An 18,867-nucleotide genomic window follows, 5' to 3' on the forward strand; every position below is an offset into this window, starting at 1 on the left:
GCCTGAAAGGAATAAACATGAATATAATATGTATACCTTTTTTTTTAACGCACAGAAAATTGAAGGGGGGGGGTTCCTGTCAACTATACGCTACCCGATTTATATGCAACAGTTTTATTTGCAGTTTTTACAACCGTGATGTGAATTATCAGGATTCTGAATCGATGTGTAAAACCATGCTCAGGAGTCCTTAGTGGCTCCGTGTTGTAGAATAAACATCAAATCGCTAATCTGCGGCAAATGTTCAACTCTTCATAATCCCGGATTAGCAACTATGATCCAATGTAGCCATACTGATCTCGATGTGAACTTCACCTAATAGAGTTAAAGGAATTCAAAGCTGATTATTTAGATTTGAATTTGAATTTCAGTGGGGCATTAACTGGACGACATTCCCAGTATCCACAAAGACAAAGGCTCATTTTTCTTGCTTCCTTACTAACTGAAGAAGGGCACAGAATCATCAATCATCAATTATCTATTACAGCATCCATAATCATTTGCAGACTATGAGAATAGATTCGCTGGCTTGAGTGAGTCTCCCTTTTATAGTATGTACTGTAGTTGTACACTAAGTTATATATACTGTAGACATGTTGCAACAATTTACCAATTTCTGTACCGACACAATATTGCCACGGGACATCAGGGCAACGTGGATAAAATTGAAAATTTAACAACTAGTCCACTTTTAAGTCATTCAGATAATACGCATTGCAGTTTGAGGCTGTAATTTCTGAAATACACAGGAGAATTTCTATAAAAAGCACCACTGTAATTGAAATCTTCACAATGTCACCCTCTGAACGGGAGTTATTAAATGTCAGAGTAAAATAAAGCTGCTTTCAGACGTGCACTGAAGTCTGGACATTCTCCTGAACTTCTCCGGAGGGCCAGTATGTGAGAACGCAAATGTCGCTCAGGGTTATTGTCCGGAACTTTTCCTGCCAGCTCCCTAGTAAAATTTCTGTAAAAATGTCAGTGACCCCATGTGAGAATATCTCACAGTGAGCGAGTGGGCGTGTTGTAACTGTTATCATCACGTCCTGCCTCCTGCATACTCTACGCAGACACCACAGAATGTTCAGGAAATGTTTCCAGTTGGTGTGAACGCGCCAGACTCACACAATCTCCTGATGATAAGGTTACTCACCGTGGCGACAATTCTATGAATGGCAGCTGAAGCCATGTCCTCTCCTTTAGGCTGGCCCACCAGTGTCATTCCCAGGTACTTCACGTTGAACACCATCCCCTCCAGCAGAGTCTCCTTGGTGTCTGTCCAGTTCTCTGGCAGCTCTGATGGACCAAAAACACAGAACATAAAAATTCAGATGCTATGCACTTGAAGTCCGAACATTTTCCTGAAAATTTCCAGAGGGGAAGTATGTGAGTAATGTAGGCCAAGGATGCTCTGGACATTTTCCAGACATTTTCCTGCCAGTGAGACTGACCATGTGAGAATACAGAAGGAAAATCTTTGAAAGAGTCATGGCGAGCAGGTGGGCCGCTCCAAACTGAACGTAGAGGAAACCCCGTCATGTTCTGGACAGCAGCATGCTTACATTTCTGAATTTTAATCCACTGAAAAGAAACGTGCACACAGCATTGCCGTAGTTCTGATGTCCTGCTGTTGCAGTGATTTCCAACAAGTTGCACCGACCTGTCCTCTTGCTCACCACTGCAGACAGGGAGGGGGGGCAGTGCCCATGCAGACGACAGCTTAAACTATCTCTCAGAGACACCTGGACACCCTGCAGAGGAGCACCAGGAGAGGAATAACTTATAGAACATATGCAACGGACCACATTGTGCTGATAAACTTAATAGGGCGATAAGCAAAACATGATCCATTAATTAAGATCTGCAGCACTTCAAAGCTTTCTTATATCACCAAAGTCTGCTTCGATAAGGAAAAAGCATATAATAAATGCAGTAACCAAGCTGATAAACAGACAAGGGAGTTGTGCCCCGTTTTGTTTTCTCCGGTGTTCAGAGGTATTTGTGCTCGTGGCACCGAACAAAATGAGAGACTGAGATTGCCAAAGCGCATGAAGAGAAGAGCATGCAGAGAGGGAAAGAAAGAGAAACACACACACACACTAACACAATCACTGTCCAACACTCTACTGGGACGTACTGGCACCAAACGCTCCACATGGGCTGAGCCATCTGTCCCTGGCAGGCCCCATGCAGCTGTGAAGGCGAACACCATCCCCGTCACGGCGCTTCCAACTACTCTGAATTATTAACTCATCCTCAGTCACACACTGTGGGAGCTGCTTCAAAACCACACAGCACATTTGATGTTATTACATGTGACTGCTATGGAAGCATGGCGGATAGCACGGTTTACTGCTTTTGACTGTTCAGGATAAGAGTTACATGACGATTAAGAGTAAGAGAGTTGCATATTTTGTCTAACATGAAAGATGTGCTTTTAACTGTGCCAAGTCAAACAGTTAACCACCTTTTATATATATACTGCATACATATACTCACACTGTTTACATATATACTGTATAAGGTTTACATATATATATTTATGTTGTTTAAATTTTTTTTCTATTTCATTGTGTTTATATTGCATGTTTACTTATATATTACTTGTCTTAGTGTTGTTTCTACCTTTACTACTCCCTTTGTAACACGGCAAATTTCCCCACAGTGGGACTTAGCAAAGATGTTCTTATCTTATTACACTATTTTGATCCATCCATTTTTTTGCTTTCTACTCTCAGGAGGTCAGAGGTCGATCAGCTACAGAAAAACATAAAGTCCAACACAATTTTTTTTAATCTTTTATGCATTTCTGCTTCATTATGAAAATGAGGTGGTTTTCGGGTTCATCTTGACAACTATTTGTTTAATATATATAAATATATATATTATATATATATGCCACACTAGAATGTTAAGATTGACAGGAACAGCAGCAGTTACTATGCATGGGAGGGATTAGAAGATTAGATGGTCAATTAAAAAAAATTAGAATATAAGTAACTTTGATCAGCTTTAATGTTGAAATTTGGGTACAGTTTGGGTGATCCTACACCGCATAAGAGCAACTCCACCGGTCAAAAGCTTTATTGCATGGTTGCACACTTTAAACTGTCACGCAGCTACGAAGCTAAAGTGCTACCGTCCATATTGTGTCTTCACCGGGCTACACACATGAATTATTAAAGAGATTCATGTTGATGCTGCAGGGTTTCCAATATATTATCCCCATAAAAAGGCGAGGGCTTTAAATTTTTAATAAATCCTGTGTGAGTCTGCAGGGGGACCGGGGACTGATAAGAGTGACAGGAACAAGTGGAGGGAGGCTAATTGGATTTAAACATGCTGAAGAAAGATGCTGAGGAGCACTCGTGGCACAGGGAGGGAGGCTCTCTGAGTTTATGGGAGGCCAGTGTGTAGGTGCATATCTGGGATCTGTTTGTGTGTATGTGTGTGTGAATCAAGATGAGCACAGAAGATTGGGGAGGGAGCAGCGACCTATTGGTGCACCCATGACATTTTCATCTCATGGCAACACTTTAACACCTGCAGTGCATCGACTCCATAATCTTCACACAAACGCCTCACGACTGGGACACATAAAAGAATCAGGCACTACAATGACAGCACATGGTAAATTGACCACATTTTGCTTTCCCCGACCCTCAAGTGTGATTCACATAAAGTTATAATATTCCCGCTCCGAGATGCAGAGTGCTGTAAAACATCCGACACTCTGTTGAACAAACAGCTGACCCGTGTAGCGTTTTCACAGTAGCGGAGCTGACTCAGGGAAGTGCTGTTTTAATAAGGTACCGCGTGCTGCACACGCCCTCGGCTACACACAGGGATCACCAGGTGTCTCTTCCAGCTCCACGCTCGTTTATTTAATTTGCCCTGAGAAGTGCAAAAAATCGTACCCGGGTGATTTCTGCTCTCTGACTGAACACCTACAGTACACTGATGGTTAATTAATAACACAAACAGGAGCGCACGGATATGCTCAAAGGCTGAAAGTGAGGGTATGTGCTCAGGCTCACAGGGGGGTGCACGCACGCACACGCACACACACACACACACACACACACACACAGAGATACCATCATGTGAGTAAATAGCAAAAGCTGTTAGAATAAGTGTTTGCTGCAGTTCAAAATCATGAGCATTTCCTGTTTCCCATTTCCCTACAGGTCAGTAAGTAAATCATTCTTTGTACACACACACACACACACACACACACACACACACACACACACACACACACACACACACACACACACACACACACACACACACACACACACACACACACACACACACACACACACACACACACACACACACACACACACACACACACACACAATCTCGGTTTAAATCCTCACAACATATATAAGGAAGGAAACGTTCAGCTTGCTGAAATTCCCATCATCCACAGCCCCCTTAATATAATCCCTTTGCTTTTCTCTTTTACTCATCTGATGGAACTTTGAATCTAGGACACCACCTTGAAAGGGAAAATAGGCCGCACATTCAGGGAAGACTGTGAGCTGGGACAGTGTGCGTGTGTGTGCGTGCGTTTAGGGGGTTCCTGATTCTGCCTTGAGGTGGAATCAAGAAGACCTAAGACCTATTTCTTTTTTCCAAGTTCTCACTCTTTTAACTGTTTTCTTAATTGTCCACTCAGAGAGCTCCAGTGCAAGCTACAGTATGCATCAGATGTTGACGACATCAGCACATTACAAGACGGTCATGGGATCAAACAGCTTATGTTGCTAAGCAACCCAGCAGCGGGAAGGGGAGGTGGTACCTGTAAATTACGTTACTGAACACCTTGGCCAGGCATCAAAAGAAGTGTGCAAACCACAAATCATCCTGCGATATGAACTGGAGCGGTACGTGAAACTCCCTCCTCTGGAGCAGAATATTACACATCCCACGGGCCCAAATATAACTCCTCATGCTGTGCCATTTTGTAATATTATTGAAAGTATCACATTAAAATAAGAAGAGAAGCAAATCCAAACAAATGACAAGGTGGAACTGATAAAAAAAGGTTAAAAAAATAATTAAAAACAAAATATGTTTTACTATTTGGCTCTATAACATGTTAAATGGTGAAATCATTTGTTTCTGCTTAACAAGTTCTTGCTTGTGGGATTGTTTTTAGCAGAAACCTTGCAATGTACATAAATACACATCTTGACAAAAGCCTTGTGACAAATTGCATTGGTTAGTCTTCCTTATGATTGGATTGGTTTATTTCATAGTGTATTATTCTAGATAAATTGTGTTGTTTTAAAAAATTGCTGGGGGAAGCAGAAACCAAAAATACCTTGAAAATATACTAAATTTTGGTTTGTAATTGATAGTGTTTGTGTTGTTCTTTCATGTGGATCAACCAACAAGTATAAAGCCACCTTGTCGTTTGACACTTTAATTAAAACATTCTTGAGAGATTTGTAAAAAGCCTTTTCATGGAGAGATTTGATGAAACTCACATTTCTCACATGAGATGCTTTTCATTTTCTCGACCACAAAAACGGTCAAAAAAAGATAAGCAAAACCAACAAAGGGGATTCACTCCCTTTTTTCTTTTTTTTTAAACTGCAGCACAGTGGAGTCATCACGCTCCTGTGCCATTTCCTTCTAGCTTTTATTTCATTTACACTGGAAACAAACATATCTGTGAAGTGAAATAATTACAGGAATCCACCATTTGCCCCAGAGGTCCTTGAACGAGTCAGTGCTGATGTGGATCCGTCAACATAATCCCCTTTTCACCAAAACCACACCACATTAATTGCTTTCACTTCAAACACCATATCATGCTGGTGATCATAATAATGATGTGAATTATCTAGCGTATGCATGGCAGAACAAATGGAGTTCCTGCAAAGTGAAAGCCGTTTAGGTCGGACTGGGAATATGAGGAGAGAAAAGGGAATTTGTCAAGCGAGTGACATTGTGTGGCTTTGCGATCTTTACACTGCCAAATTAAATAAAGACTATCTCAATGTAAGCCATTTTGACTTTTCTGCTTTCAAATGTATGCGAGCCTAATTGAGATACAGAGTAAGCGAGTATAAAAAAACAACACAATCACAACTTGATTAAAGGCTTTCCTATAATGTCCTGCATGCTAATTGCCTTTGACTACAGTTATTCTGCAAAGCATCGGCACCAGCCGTCCCACCAGGAAAGGATCAGTGAATCATTAATTAGAAAGGATCACACCGACTTTCATCACGTCATGTGTGGCAGTAAAACGACTGTATCTCCTCTGCTCTGAGAAGCATGTTTTGTCCTCAGATGTGTCCTGAGAGAATTGAATGGGATTAGCTCTGGGGTAACTCTGCGGGCAAGGCTTTTACTAGATGCTTCAAAATAAAAAGTCAACACAGACGTTGGGGTTTTTGTTCCTGAATGACTTCCTGTACTCTATTTATAGCCGGCATCCCACCACGAAGACTGTGCTAACATTTGCTCTGCTGACAATGACAGTTGGTATGATGCTGTGCAGAGGGAATGAGCTAGATAAGGAGAAAACAATTACTTATTTTCTTTTTTTATTAAACAAGCCACATGGCATAGTTCCACGATGCAGAATCCACAGTGTAGAGTGGCAAAATGATTGAAAACAGTTATTCACTGTGTTCCAGTAACTGTTTTCCCAAAAAGGTAAAAAAAAAAAAAAAAGTTCTTTATATCTGGCTGGTTTAAAGGATAGTGGAAGTTGCCTAATTGCATATGTTAACCCCCCGATATTACGTTAACATTTTAGAGCTCTTTCTTTGTGTAGAACCAGAAATCATCAAGGCTGAATCAACGACATAAGTATAGGAACAAGGACAATCCAACATTATGAGGTACAATAGTTCAATAGCGTAAGAGTAAACATTTGCAGAATCATGCCACGATAACGCAACCAAAATTAACAATGCATACACTTCCATACCAAAAGAAATCTTTCCTCGTGGCAATTTATTCAAAAAAGTGTAACCACTGTGCACCGTGGAAGGATTCATTAGCAATTCAAACAGGGCATGGTTTTCTGTTTGCTGATACAGATCTTTTCCCCCCGGAGTCTGCTGGCTCCTATTTCGGTAGCTTCATCAACTGTAAATAACGTCTTCAAAAGAAATCCATTCATAAAATAATAGGTTTGTTTTTAATATTTTGTTTTCTATTTAAGTAAGAGGGATACAAATAAGGGAAAAAAGCAGATTTCCAAAAAAAGGCCCATGTCAAGCTGAGTGCTAGGTAAATATCACTTGCTTGAGCATCCATTAGCACCCCCATCCTTTATCACACCAAACTGAAACGAGTCACCTTCAAGAGCTGCTGATCTCATTTGAGACAGTGCATCTCTGTGGCCCCGTTAATAGACGAGGGGCTTCCCAGAGGAATCCCCTCTAACGCGGTAGCGCGCTGTAGACCCTTCCATGTGAGTGATGGATGCTGGCCTGACAGCTGGACACACCTCGGCTCATGTCTCCCGAGTATCAGGAAATTGGGAGGCGTAATCGATGTGAGTGCTTGAAATAAATTACGCATTCAAACATATTTTTACTTATCAGCTTGTAAGTTAAAGGCTCCTGAGCAAATGACATATGGTGTGATGAAACTACTAATGGCAGTAGGAAACTACAAAATGACTGAAATGTTACATAAATAGTTGCATTACTAAAACAGTTTAAAATCCCCTTTAGCCTCCCAGAGACCTGATACTTACAACGCTGCATCTCCATCTTTTCTAAAGAGAGGACTGAGCTTTACTGCCTGACGTTTGATGGGTGTTAATTAAAGCATCACGACGATGACCCTCCTTCAAAACTTAGGATCCAAGTAGGGATTGTCTTATCAGGATTTTAAACATTTTAGCAGCAGGACACCGAGCAGTAGAGACGGAGACTTACAGTTACAGAGCTGACAGCTGGCAGGAGAAACCTGTGGACGCCAGCACGTCGCCTATTTTACCGATTCAAGTGAAAAATATCAGAAGAACTTAAATTCCTACTTTTGCAAAGAATATAACAATTCTAGCACTTGAAGGACCATGCCTATTTATGTCTATTTTCAAAACCCTCAAGGCCTTGATTCCCCCCCTCAAATTTATAAACTTTCAAGCATTTCAAGGACCCATGGGATCCCTGAAAACAGGATTTAAAAAAAGGGGGGGGGGCATGTCCGTGGGGTCCTTGCATTCATGGTATGACTTTATCCAACTTAACCAAGGGAACATAAAAGTTATTCTAATGTAAAATTGATTTAAATACAACAAAGAACTATAAACAAAACCAACTATTATGAATCAAGACAGCTAAAGAGCAGCAGACACTTTCTTCCTTAACATTAACAAGTCATCTCAGTCTGACAACCACAAATTCCAAAACAACATTTTTTTTCTCATGAGAAAACCCAAAACCCCGGGTATTTTCAGTGCTTTCTTCCAACCATATCAGCACACACACACACACTGTGTTTCTCTCGAACAAAGCTACAAAGGTTTTCCATTTTCACTTTGACAGTATAAGGTTATTTTTAGGGGTGGGTTCCTTGGCTCTTGGTGCTGAACTCAGATAGGGCCACGATGTGTCAGAAGCGGTGAAGGGAGTTTGAATTTTTCAAAGGAACAGAGCATGGAGATGGGATTAGGCCAATGGAGGGGCAGGTTCAGCTGACACACACACACGCACACGCACACACACACACACACACACACAGTATATAATATATAATCTCTCTCACACTCACACAAAAACACACACACTCCAACAGTGTAGCCTTTGAAAACATGCCCAAAAAGACTCACACCCCAAGTGACAGCAGATCCCATTTCACAGACAGTTGTCATGGACATCAAACCGAAAAACGACTCGGATTTTAGGACTTCAATGTACACAATAAACAAGAAGTGTGTCTGTGTGTGTGTGTGTGTGTGTGTGTGTGTGTGTGTGTGTGTGTGTGTGTGTGTGTGTGTGTGTGGGTGTGTGTTTGTGTGTGTATGTTTGTGTGCGTGTGTGTGGGTGTGCGTGTAGCATGAGCAAGCAACTCCCAAGATAGTCTCTCAGTTTCCTTGTGTTGCATAATTCACCGCACCTCAGGCGCAGGGAACATTGTCGGTGCTAAAAAAACACTCCAGAGAAACTGTAAAGAACTGCAGAGAGACGTAAATTCTTTATGGAGGTGAAACAGGGCACCAAGCATGTGTTAAGTATGTGATGGAGGAGAGAAGGATGCCCTGATCTCTGTTAATCTCAAACTGAAAGAGAGCGATAAAAATGTAGGCTTAGATAACCTAGAAGGCTTTAATACAAACGCATGAGTTACCAAATATATCCATTTACATCACATTCTATATAAACCGTGGGCAACAAGAAAACGTCATGACACCTGCTATAACACAACTCTCAAGGGCCTGACAAAGAAAATCAATAAAGAATATGATGTGGAGCGTTTTTTTAATAACACCAGGCAGAGGCTTGAAAAATCTATATTTGTGGAGCGCAACGGTGACGAAAATGTATTGTTTAAATGTAACAGGCGAAAGGCAGCGTGTAAAAAGTAAAGAACATCATATTAGCTTCATGAGAAATTGGATTCAATATATGAATGCTGAGTTGAAACTGAATTATTGGAACAGTTGTCAGCCTGATGTACAAGAAATTCAATGAAGAAAGTTAATAGTTGCTGCCGGAGGGAAACTTTTAATAGCACGTGTAACCTTTCCCAAGAAGAAAAAAAAGAAAAAAAAGAAAAAGAAATTGGTTTTAAAGGATTCAACTAACCCCCGCGGCACGCACTGTCTGTCTCTCTCTCACACACACACACACACACACACACACACACACACACACACACACACACACACACACACACACACACACACACACACACACACACACACACACACACACACACACACACACACACACACACACACACACACACACACACACACACAGAGAGAGAGAGTTAGATCCCTCACAAATCCTTACTCCCGCTAAAACATCCTCTGTTATCATTAAACCACGAGGAAGAATTAAGATGGATCTCTTTGACACAGTTGGGTCTTATAGGCATTAATACAGAAGTGATCGTCGGAAAGGACAGATGGGCTCTCACTAAGCTTTGATAAAACCCAGACCTTATTATTTAGGAACAGAATGATATTACTTTTCGAAATACACAATAACTCCTGCAGGATTAAAGCACAAGACAACAGGTTGGTGCGGCGGAGCACTTGTCAACCTCGTGTGAGGTTCAACCCGGCCCACACAAACCTGCTGTGACAATATCTTAAAACCCCTTCAACACTCACAGAAAAATTTGTTGAACAGTGTTTTCCAATAATTGCCTAGAATGTTGCGGCCTAGAATAGTCTCATGTGTTCTGCCACAGTTTATAATGATCAGAATTTTTTTTTCACACTTCATCGGCATCACCAGGAGAAACCCCACCGTGTGCCGTAAAAACATTTTTTTTTAAAATATCCATAAAGTCTTTACCGTACTTGGCAGGCAGGCAGGCAGGACTTGGTATAACATGATTAGTTTCGGCTGTAGCGTGCCGCAGGTAGACTTCGGCACAACACCTGCCCTCTCTGTGTACCTGTCAGAAGGGTGTGCATGACAGTGTACTGTACTGCGATCCCAAAAACCCACCCTCGTTGGCCCGGACCCCCTCTCTGCTCACAGCAACCACCACAGATTTAACCACGGAGGCATACGATTCACACAGACAATATTCCTTTTTTTGCTTCTTTTCAGCAGTACAATATATAAGCTACAACACAAAAGCCACTGATCACAATGAAATACAAGTACAGCCATGCTAGTGAGTTTGTGAGGCTTTCCCTATCGTGTTAACCATGTTCGCCATTTAGAGTGTTGGCATGCCAATATTTTTCTAATTAGCACTAAACACAAGGGTATCACCAGAATTATCACTATGCATCCTGAAAAGGCAATTTACTCTCCAAACCAAATATCATGACAATGCCATATCTTTTCAATAGTTGTTGCAGTATTTCAGCCGGGACCAAAGTGTTGGGCCGACCGACGGACACAAATATTTCCAACTGGATAGTGTGTAAAGATCTGATGTTCAAGACACAAAATACTATACAAGTAACTGAGGGAAATTGTGAAAATAAAGACTGCTAATTAAATTATGCAAAAGGTTTCACAGACATGAAACTAAGTCGGGGGGGAAAAGAAAGTCAAGTAAGAAGCATAAATGAAGTCTCAGTGCAGAGCTGTCACTGATGTAGCTGCGCTTTTTGACAATAATCCAACTAATCAGACTCTTGAGGGGATTTAGCTCATGGAGCTCTCATCAGACCAAAGTGGAGAGGGAGTCAGACGGTCACGCACTCGCACAAAAATCCTCAGTTATTATTACATATACAGCTACTGAAACTACTGAAATCACAGTCATGTTCACAGTCCCTTTGCTCTCTTTTCACATGCGCTACAAGCGAAATGGCCAAATAGGAAAAAATACATGGGACATTCTCTAATAATGCAGTAGCTCCACCTGTTATAGTTGCTCCTCCTCTCTAGAGCGCATTTAGGTTTTTTAATCATAAATCCAAACACCCTTGAAGGATACACGATGGTTTGAAACAAATTGGATTCATCAATATGATGAGAGCAATTCAGCGCCTCCCAACTTTAACCTGCCTGATGGATTTCTTATTAGCAGTTGCCACTTTCCTCAAAGCAAGCACCATGAAAACTCATTAGCAACACTTTATCATCCAATCTATCCTCCATCGTCTGCGACCAGTGAGACTGATGAGGCTGTGAGGACGCATGCAGAGTGTGTACTGCAGAAGTTCACCTATAGTCTTCTCTGGGCACATTGTAGTGTTTCTGATTCAAGCCGTGCTGGAATAATGGATACTGTATATAAATAAATAAATAAATATAAATATATATATATATATATATATATATATATATATATATTAAAAAAAGATCTCAGCTGTAACCTTAGTTTTTGAATTATTTCAGTACATTTTGACTTCATCTCAATGGATTTCGGAAAAGTTTTTGACGCAGATCAACATTCTTTACTTTTTAGTGAGGAGAGGGATGCCTGGGCCATTTATAAACACAGATTACGGTGTGACACTGGCCGCATTGAAATATTCTGGAAAAACCATATAAAAATAACTTCTATAGAACATTCTCAAATCTTTACCTCCCTGCAGCTGCTTTTTTTTTTTCTTATACAGGGCACTGTTGTAAAAGGGCATGTGCTGCATGCTAATGCAACCTTTTCTGTAGACGCTGTTGAGGGCCAGGAGAGTCAGGGTGAAAACATTACACCCGCTCTCATGTGACACACATGCAGCGGAGAACGAGCAGGGCCCATAGTCACGCAGTGTAAAAGTCCCAAAATGCAGACAGAGCAGCAGGAACAGGATGACAAAAACTGAGCTAGCTGAGCCACGGCTGTGTGAGGAGAGGAAGCGATATGTGCACGGTGCACACAGCAACTTGTGTTGGGAGAGCAGTTACACACTGCAGCATTCCAAAATACACTGCAAACATTTCATCCACGTGGGGGTTGACGGCAGCTCTATGACAACCTCTCAAGTTACACAGGTTGAAGTGACATGCAGGTTTGCACCTGAATAACAAAGCATTCAGACGTGTGCATTTTTTTTTGTTTATTTTGTAACCCTAAATCAATGCACATTGAAACAATGTTGATGTTGCAACCTAAAGTCAATTTTCATTTTTTGGCTGTATATATATATATATATATTTCAACCCCTGACGACATCAAGGATGAGACACAATTTGGGTAAATTTGACAAGTGTCCAAGCAGTGAAGAAGTGGGGTACACCAGTTATGATCTTTATTCCATATGTTGTCATATGTATGAAAAGACCCAAAAGGAACACTGTGAGCATACTACTTGATATCTGTGACCAAATTATTCAAACACCATCTGTACAGCAATGATTCTTCTGTCTCAAGCTATTCAATCCACATGAGCAGCTGATCACTGCGACCGTGATCATTTCAATTGGTTTCCAGTGTCGTTCAAATGGAACCAAAGGAAACTGGGAGGCTTTTGCAGCTGCTGATTGTTACAGCTCTGATTTTTACCGTAATACATTTCCGTTAACCTCCTTCGTGTTGGAGTGTTCACACAAATGTTAGAAAATGCACATTTCTGCGACATGGGCAAATGTAAACTAAGCGATATGCACGCTATGAAGCATAAGTGGGGAAAAATAACTCTTTCCATGCTACATACAGTGGACAAGTTAGATTTGGTACTAAGCTGCGTTGATGACACTTTAATGGTGCATAATAATACAAATCCATCGGCCTCAAATTATTAACTCCTCATCTTATTTATCCCTGTAATTTGCTGCAAACTGATGCCCAGCCTCCATCCCTTTTCTTTGACGTTCCCTTCATCATTATCCTGTGTTTTTCCAAACACCCCCTCCTCCTCCTCCTCCTCCTCACTGTCCGTGTCCATGACTTACGGGTTCCTGAGTTTTAACGAGCCGTTGCGAGATAATTGCTCCTCGAGGGGCAGCGCTAACTGACAACGCTGCCTCCTGCATGTCACTCAGTCAACCCCCCGTCAGCTTTAATAGAACCGCAGGCCGCATTCGCTGCCAGAGTTCTCAACCGGTCGAACCTAATTGACTGTTGAGTTCCCTAAATTTCAGATCAAGCTCTTTATTCTCTTCCAACTGCATATTCTTTTCCTCAAAGCGATAAAGCTTGGGATGTGTATTAAAGGACTAAGTGAATCTTGTTATTTTTAGTGTCTTTCTTTGATGCTGATCACAGGGCTGTGCAGCAGCATCATCGTCATGAAATGAACTACAACAAAAAACGATCCTAAACCCAAGGACACAGTCTCACTGGATGCAACGCAGCAAGTCCCAAAGCAACACGAATTTCAAAATTGATGCCGATGGTACGGCGTGGACGACGTCCTTGGCGCCAAGGGCAAGTGAGTGAGACTTGTGAGATGCAGAAAGGTCTGCGCTGCTCCTGTGTGACATGATGCAAAGGGATGGCTCGCACTCGAGGCACATGCTGTGTCCTCGTCCGTCCTGCCAGTGGCTTTGACCTCAACAGATGACAACGGACGGCCACGAGGAAGTACTGTACTTGTCAGCTTGCCGCCGGCTATAGAACTGAGGACTGGCTACAGTAGATGTCCAGAAATAGCTAATTTTTTAATCTTAGTAAGGTAGAAAATATAATTATTGACCTTTCTTTTTTTTACATGGCTGCATGTCTAGAGTAAACTATCATCCTGGATTTGTACTCGTTCATCATGCAGACTCTGTCCCATCCTGAGCTTGTACAAATACAGAGGAAGAGGAGATGTGGTTGCATTACAAGCCGTCACAGGCACTAATGGATTAGTCAGACTTCCACTGTCAGTAAACGCACACATCAGGAATGCCACAGGCGCGGTCACAGTAAAGTACTTCAGATTCCAACGGGGCATTTGAAGATCATTCTGTTTCTCAGATAAAAGTTTGGGGACCGTGAATATCCTTTAACAAAATTTTTAAAAAATAACAATACACAAAGATCCTTATGCATCTACAGCATTTTGCTGGGTGTTCATAACTTCACCCATGGCGTTTGCAAGAATGGAGATCCAAAAATGGAGGGAAAGTATGCTGCTGTGATTATTATACCCTGCATTTCCCAATCCAAATAATAATAATAATAATTTTTAGACTGATTTGACATGAGAAGAACACCCTCAACAACTTCACATTGGCTCATTTTCAATGTTAACCTAAACCCATATCTATATTCTTTGTTGGCAAGATGTGATAATTAAGCAATGGATTAATTACATTGCTCTCAACACGAAATATGAGACATGTAATCGCTGTGCGTTCTACATCGCATTGTTGAAGCCTTTATATCAATCTAATGGAGTTAAATTCCAACTTTTACCGTGTTGGATGTTATAGATAACATTACTCGGTCCAACCCTAATGAGAGGGTGTCATGACATATGTATTGCTCATGCAGACATGAGACTGACTTGCGAAAAATCTCCTTCAATGTAACGAGCTGCATGTCATTAGCTAAAGTGTCGGTCGAGTGGGAGAGTTCAACCTCACGGTGTCAGCAGACAGGTCATGGAGTAATTTATGTCGGCTTGTTGGGTTAAAGCTCACACTGCTGCTAATGCTTTAATACGGATATTTTGGAATGTCTAATAGCAAACGTCACCTTTCAACAGAAACTCAAAAGCCATGATCGTAGCTTAGATTTATTGTGATATTGATTTTCTGTCCCATGACGGAGACTCGCTATTTAACAACTGGGCTGGGTACGGGCTGCTTTTTGTTCATGAATTAAGCGTATCTTGTCATTAACTGTCATTAATTAACCGAGGTGACTTTATAGCCACATTTTGTTTGCACTTCCCTCCACAATCCTAAAGCAGGACACAAATTATTCAGCACTCTCTCTCTGGCATTAATCACACCTAATTTGTGTGAATGTGCCAAGCAGCTGCGGCGTGGCCGTTATTTTGCATTCCGAGAGCCATCTCTGACGCACCGCCACATGCTGGCATGAGGACGCCCTCCTCTCTCCAAATTGCCTGCTAAGTAGCTTCAGCAGTCGACCCCGTCTGTCTGATCTGTCCGTGACCACCACCGGGTTCACAGTTTTCCAGCCGGATTCCTCTGGTGATGAGTTCAGACACAAGCGGCCTCTGATAGTATCATTCTGCTTCTGACACCAACAACAACGATAAGAGAAGAAAAGCATAACGCAGAGGTTTGCTTGGCAGCTTTTGTCATCATAATAAAGGGGCCATGGTGGTAATAATGGCGAAGTAGTGATGTTGAGGAAAAGTAACAACAACTCCCATCCATCAGTGTTTGAATAAAAAGCCAAGATCAGAAGTTTCAGAGCAGCAGCCGTCAACATCCATCAACCCAAACCGGTCGGGACAACCCGTCACTTGACGTTGAGAAACTAAATGCATCCGGTCAAACCATCAGTGTGACTCATTAGATAACTTTTTATATCCCACGGACTTACACTCAACAGCCAATGATTTATGTAGAACATTTCCTGGAGAGCGTGCGAAAAAACCGAGGAACGTCCTCCTGGCTGTGGAATTAATCAGTCACGTTTAATGAAAGTTGGCACAGGCGGCTGATTATTCACTAGGCGGGGAATTCGGGATGAGGGCGAAGAAAAAGCAGCATGCTAGCACTTACGGCGGGGAGAAGCTCACAGGCGATGGAGACGCGGGGAGGAAAGCGTTCGAGACAACACTTCACACATCAGTGAGACAGCAGAGCCGCGGGCGGCAAAGCCGCCCCTCGGCCCCCCGTATGACACCGAGGGTGTGACGAGGTTTGTCGCTCTGACCCTTCACTCAGAAACAACAACAGCCTCCTGTGCTTCACACTGCAGTTGTCCAGAAGCAGCCTTGTTTATTTTTTTGCATGATATTTTCTGAATAATTTGGAAAAACAAAGCGCAAAATGATAGTATACAGTCAAGTATTGTATAACCCTTAATGTTATTTGTTTGTGATTTATCTATCTATCTTTATCTGATTTTTTTTATGGATAACAATGCTTTACTTTAATAACAGTATGTTTATATTGCTCTCAGTGTATTGCTGAAAGTGGCTTACTATCATACTGTGAATTACCTTTGGATTTTGTGTTATGACAACCCTAACTAAAAAGGAGAAAAAAATAACTTAACTTAAATCCCCAATTCATCCCATTAGGTATTCAGTACTGGGCATGAATCAAAGTATTCTGCTTTGATATACTTGATTTTAGGGCTGCAACAAATGGTTATTTTCATCTGAACATTACTATATTGATTACTCGATTATCATCTACTCTATGAAAAATTTGTCTAGAATGTTATCCGACTATCAGTTTTAAATGCCGACCATGAAGAAATCAAATCAAGAAGCTAGAAGCATAATTTTTTTTGCTCGATTACACTTTAAATTGATTCATAAATTCATAAATTGTATGCCAGTCAATTTATTTATTGATCGATTACTCATATATTTGATTAACTTTCAGTATCAGTTGTAATTGGCAGGTTGTACTGTAGGAAAATTATTCATCAATTTAAAAAAATGTCTGCCGGTCACAGGAGTACACCACAGTACACAGGAGTACAAAAGAGTACACCACAGTACACAGGAGTACACCACAGTACACCACAGTACACAAGAGTACACCACAGTACACAGGAGTACACCACAGCACACCACAGTACACAGGAGTACAAAAGAGTACACCACAGTACACAGGAGTACACCACAGTACACCACAGTACACAAGAGTACACCACAGTACACAAGAGTACACCACAGTACACAAGAGTACACCACAGTACACAGGAGTACACCACAGCACACCACAGTACACAGGAGTACACAACAGTACACGAGCCAGTGGCCACACACCGTCCTCCTCTCTGTTCCTGTGTGATATCCATGTATCCATGGCACCACCTTTGCCTCATCCTCCACATCAATGTACCACATCCAAACACACACACACACACACACACACACACACACACACACACACACACACTGCCTCACTCACTTTCGTGCTTGGAAGTTCCCCATGTGTGCCGCGGAACTCCGGGACTCTTGATGATCGCCCTGCCGGCGGATTTCAGGGCGTCCATGCCGAGGTGTGTCTGCGGTCCGGCAGGTGGATCTCCCGCCTTCCTTCCTCCTCGCCCCCTCCCCCTCGGGACCACTGGCAGGCTGAGCTCGACGACGTATGCGCCAAACAAGGAGGGAGGTACAAGTTCCCACCCTCCTCTCCCCTCGTCTCGTGTCGTGTCGTGTCGTGTTGTCTCCCCGCTGCTGCTGCTGCCGCTTCCCGCTCCACCGGCGACTCGCGCGGCCGAGGAGCAGCAGCACGTGAACCCGCCGCGCTGCTCCCAGAGTTGAGGGGCGTGTCCGACCTCCAACCTCGACGGGCTGTGACGCTCCCTCGTCAGTGAGGCGCACACCTCAATGTAATGAGGCTGATTGGCTGATGAGCTTCTACATTTCTACTTTGTATTTTTTGGTCTCTCCGGATTTTCTGAGGATAATTCAACAGAAAGTAATACTCATGAAAATGATGATTAATAATAATAATACATTTAATAAGAGTGACACGATCCCGAGGGACCTAAGAACAACATATAAATATATATAATGTTTTGGGTTTTTTTTTACTATTTATGTTATGTATGTGATGCTGTGTAACTATGTGATCGAAATAAAATAAAATAAACTATACTGTGGTAGACCAAGTTTCGCTCTTATTATCCCTCTTTTAAAGAGTTTTAATATTTCTGCCCTGCATCATCAATTGTTGTTGGGTTTTTTTGTTATAAAAAATAACATATTTATTAAAGTTAACTATAGGATTTAAACCAGAAACATGTTAATTTCACATCATTTCCACATCCCTCTTAAATTTGATTTAAAACCAATGTGTAACAACACTATTGATCAAATACAACAACCACAAAACTATAAGCAACATTTCAAACGAATGCATCAGTTTTTACTGTTATATGTACGTTCGCTCCCTCTATCGGTTGTAACTGGTTATTGCAACTTTATATTGATCCGTCGTCCCTCGGTGCAAATAAGCACCGAGATGATTGGGGATGTCATTTATTATAAGAAGTACGTTTCTTCAATACAAACTATAGATTATTGTTTTAAACAAAGACAAAATAAATGGTGGACAACTTGTCCACCATAACTTATATTAGGGGGATCTGAACTCTCTAACTCCACTTGAACTTTTACAACAAGAAAAAATAATTTCTGACACATACAACATA

At 41.6% G+C, this 18,867-nt stretch overlaps 1 protein-coding gene across 5 annotated transcripts in view; it reads right to left on the reverse strand.

Moving 5' to 3' along the window:
- si:dkey-71h2.2 (low density lipoprotein receptor adapter protein 1) overlaps positions 1 to 18,016 on the reverse strand; it is a 96,230-nt gene extending 78,214 nt beyond the window's left edge. The window contains exons 1-2 of one of the 5 annotated variants that reach the window (XM_035616822.2): positions 17,619 to 18,016; positions 1,154 to 1,296 (exon numbers count right to left, since the gene is read on the reverse strand). In XM_035616822.2, coding sequence (XP_035472715.2) covers positions 1,154 to 1,296; positions 17,619 to 17,703 — 228 coding nt within the window. In that variant the 5' untranslated portion in view covers positions 17,704 to 18,016. The remainder of the gene's footprint in view (positions 1 to 1,153; positions 1,297 to 17,618) is intronic. The other 4 variants (XM_035616823.2, XM_035616824.2, XM_035616825.2 and 1 more) reach the window with 4 other exon arrangements.
- Positions 18,017 to 18,867: the final 851 nt, after the last annotated feature.

This window comes from Scophthalmus maximus, chromosome 18, assembly GCF_022379125.1.
Source record: "Scophthalmus maximus strain ysfricsl-2021 chromosome 18, ASM2237912v1, whole genome shotgun sequence".
In the NCBI taxonomy this organism is placed as follows: Eukaryota; Metazoa; Chordata; class Actinopteri; order Pleuronectiformes; family Scophthalmidae; genus Scophthalmus; species Scophthalmus maximus.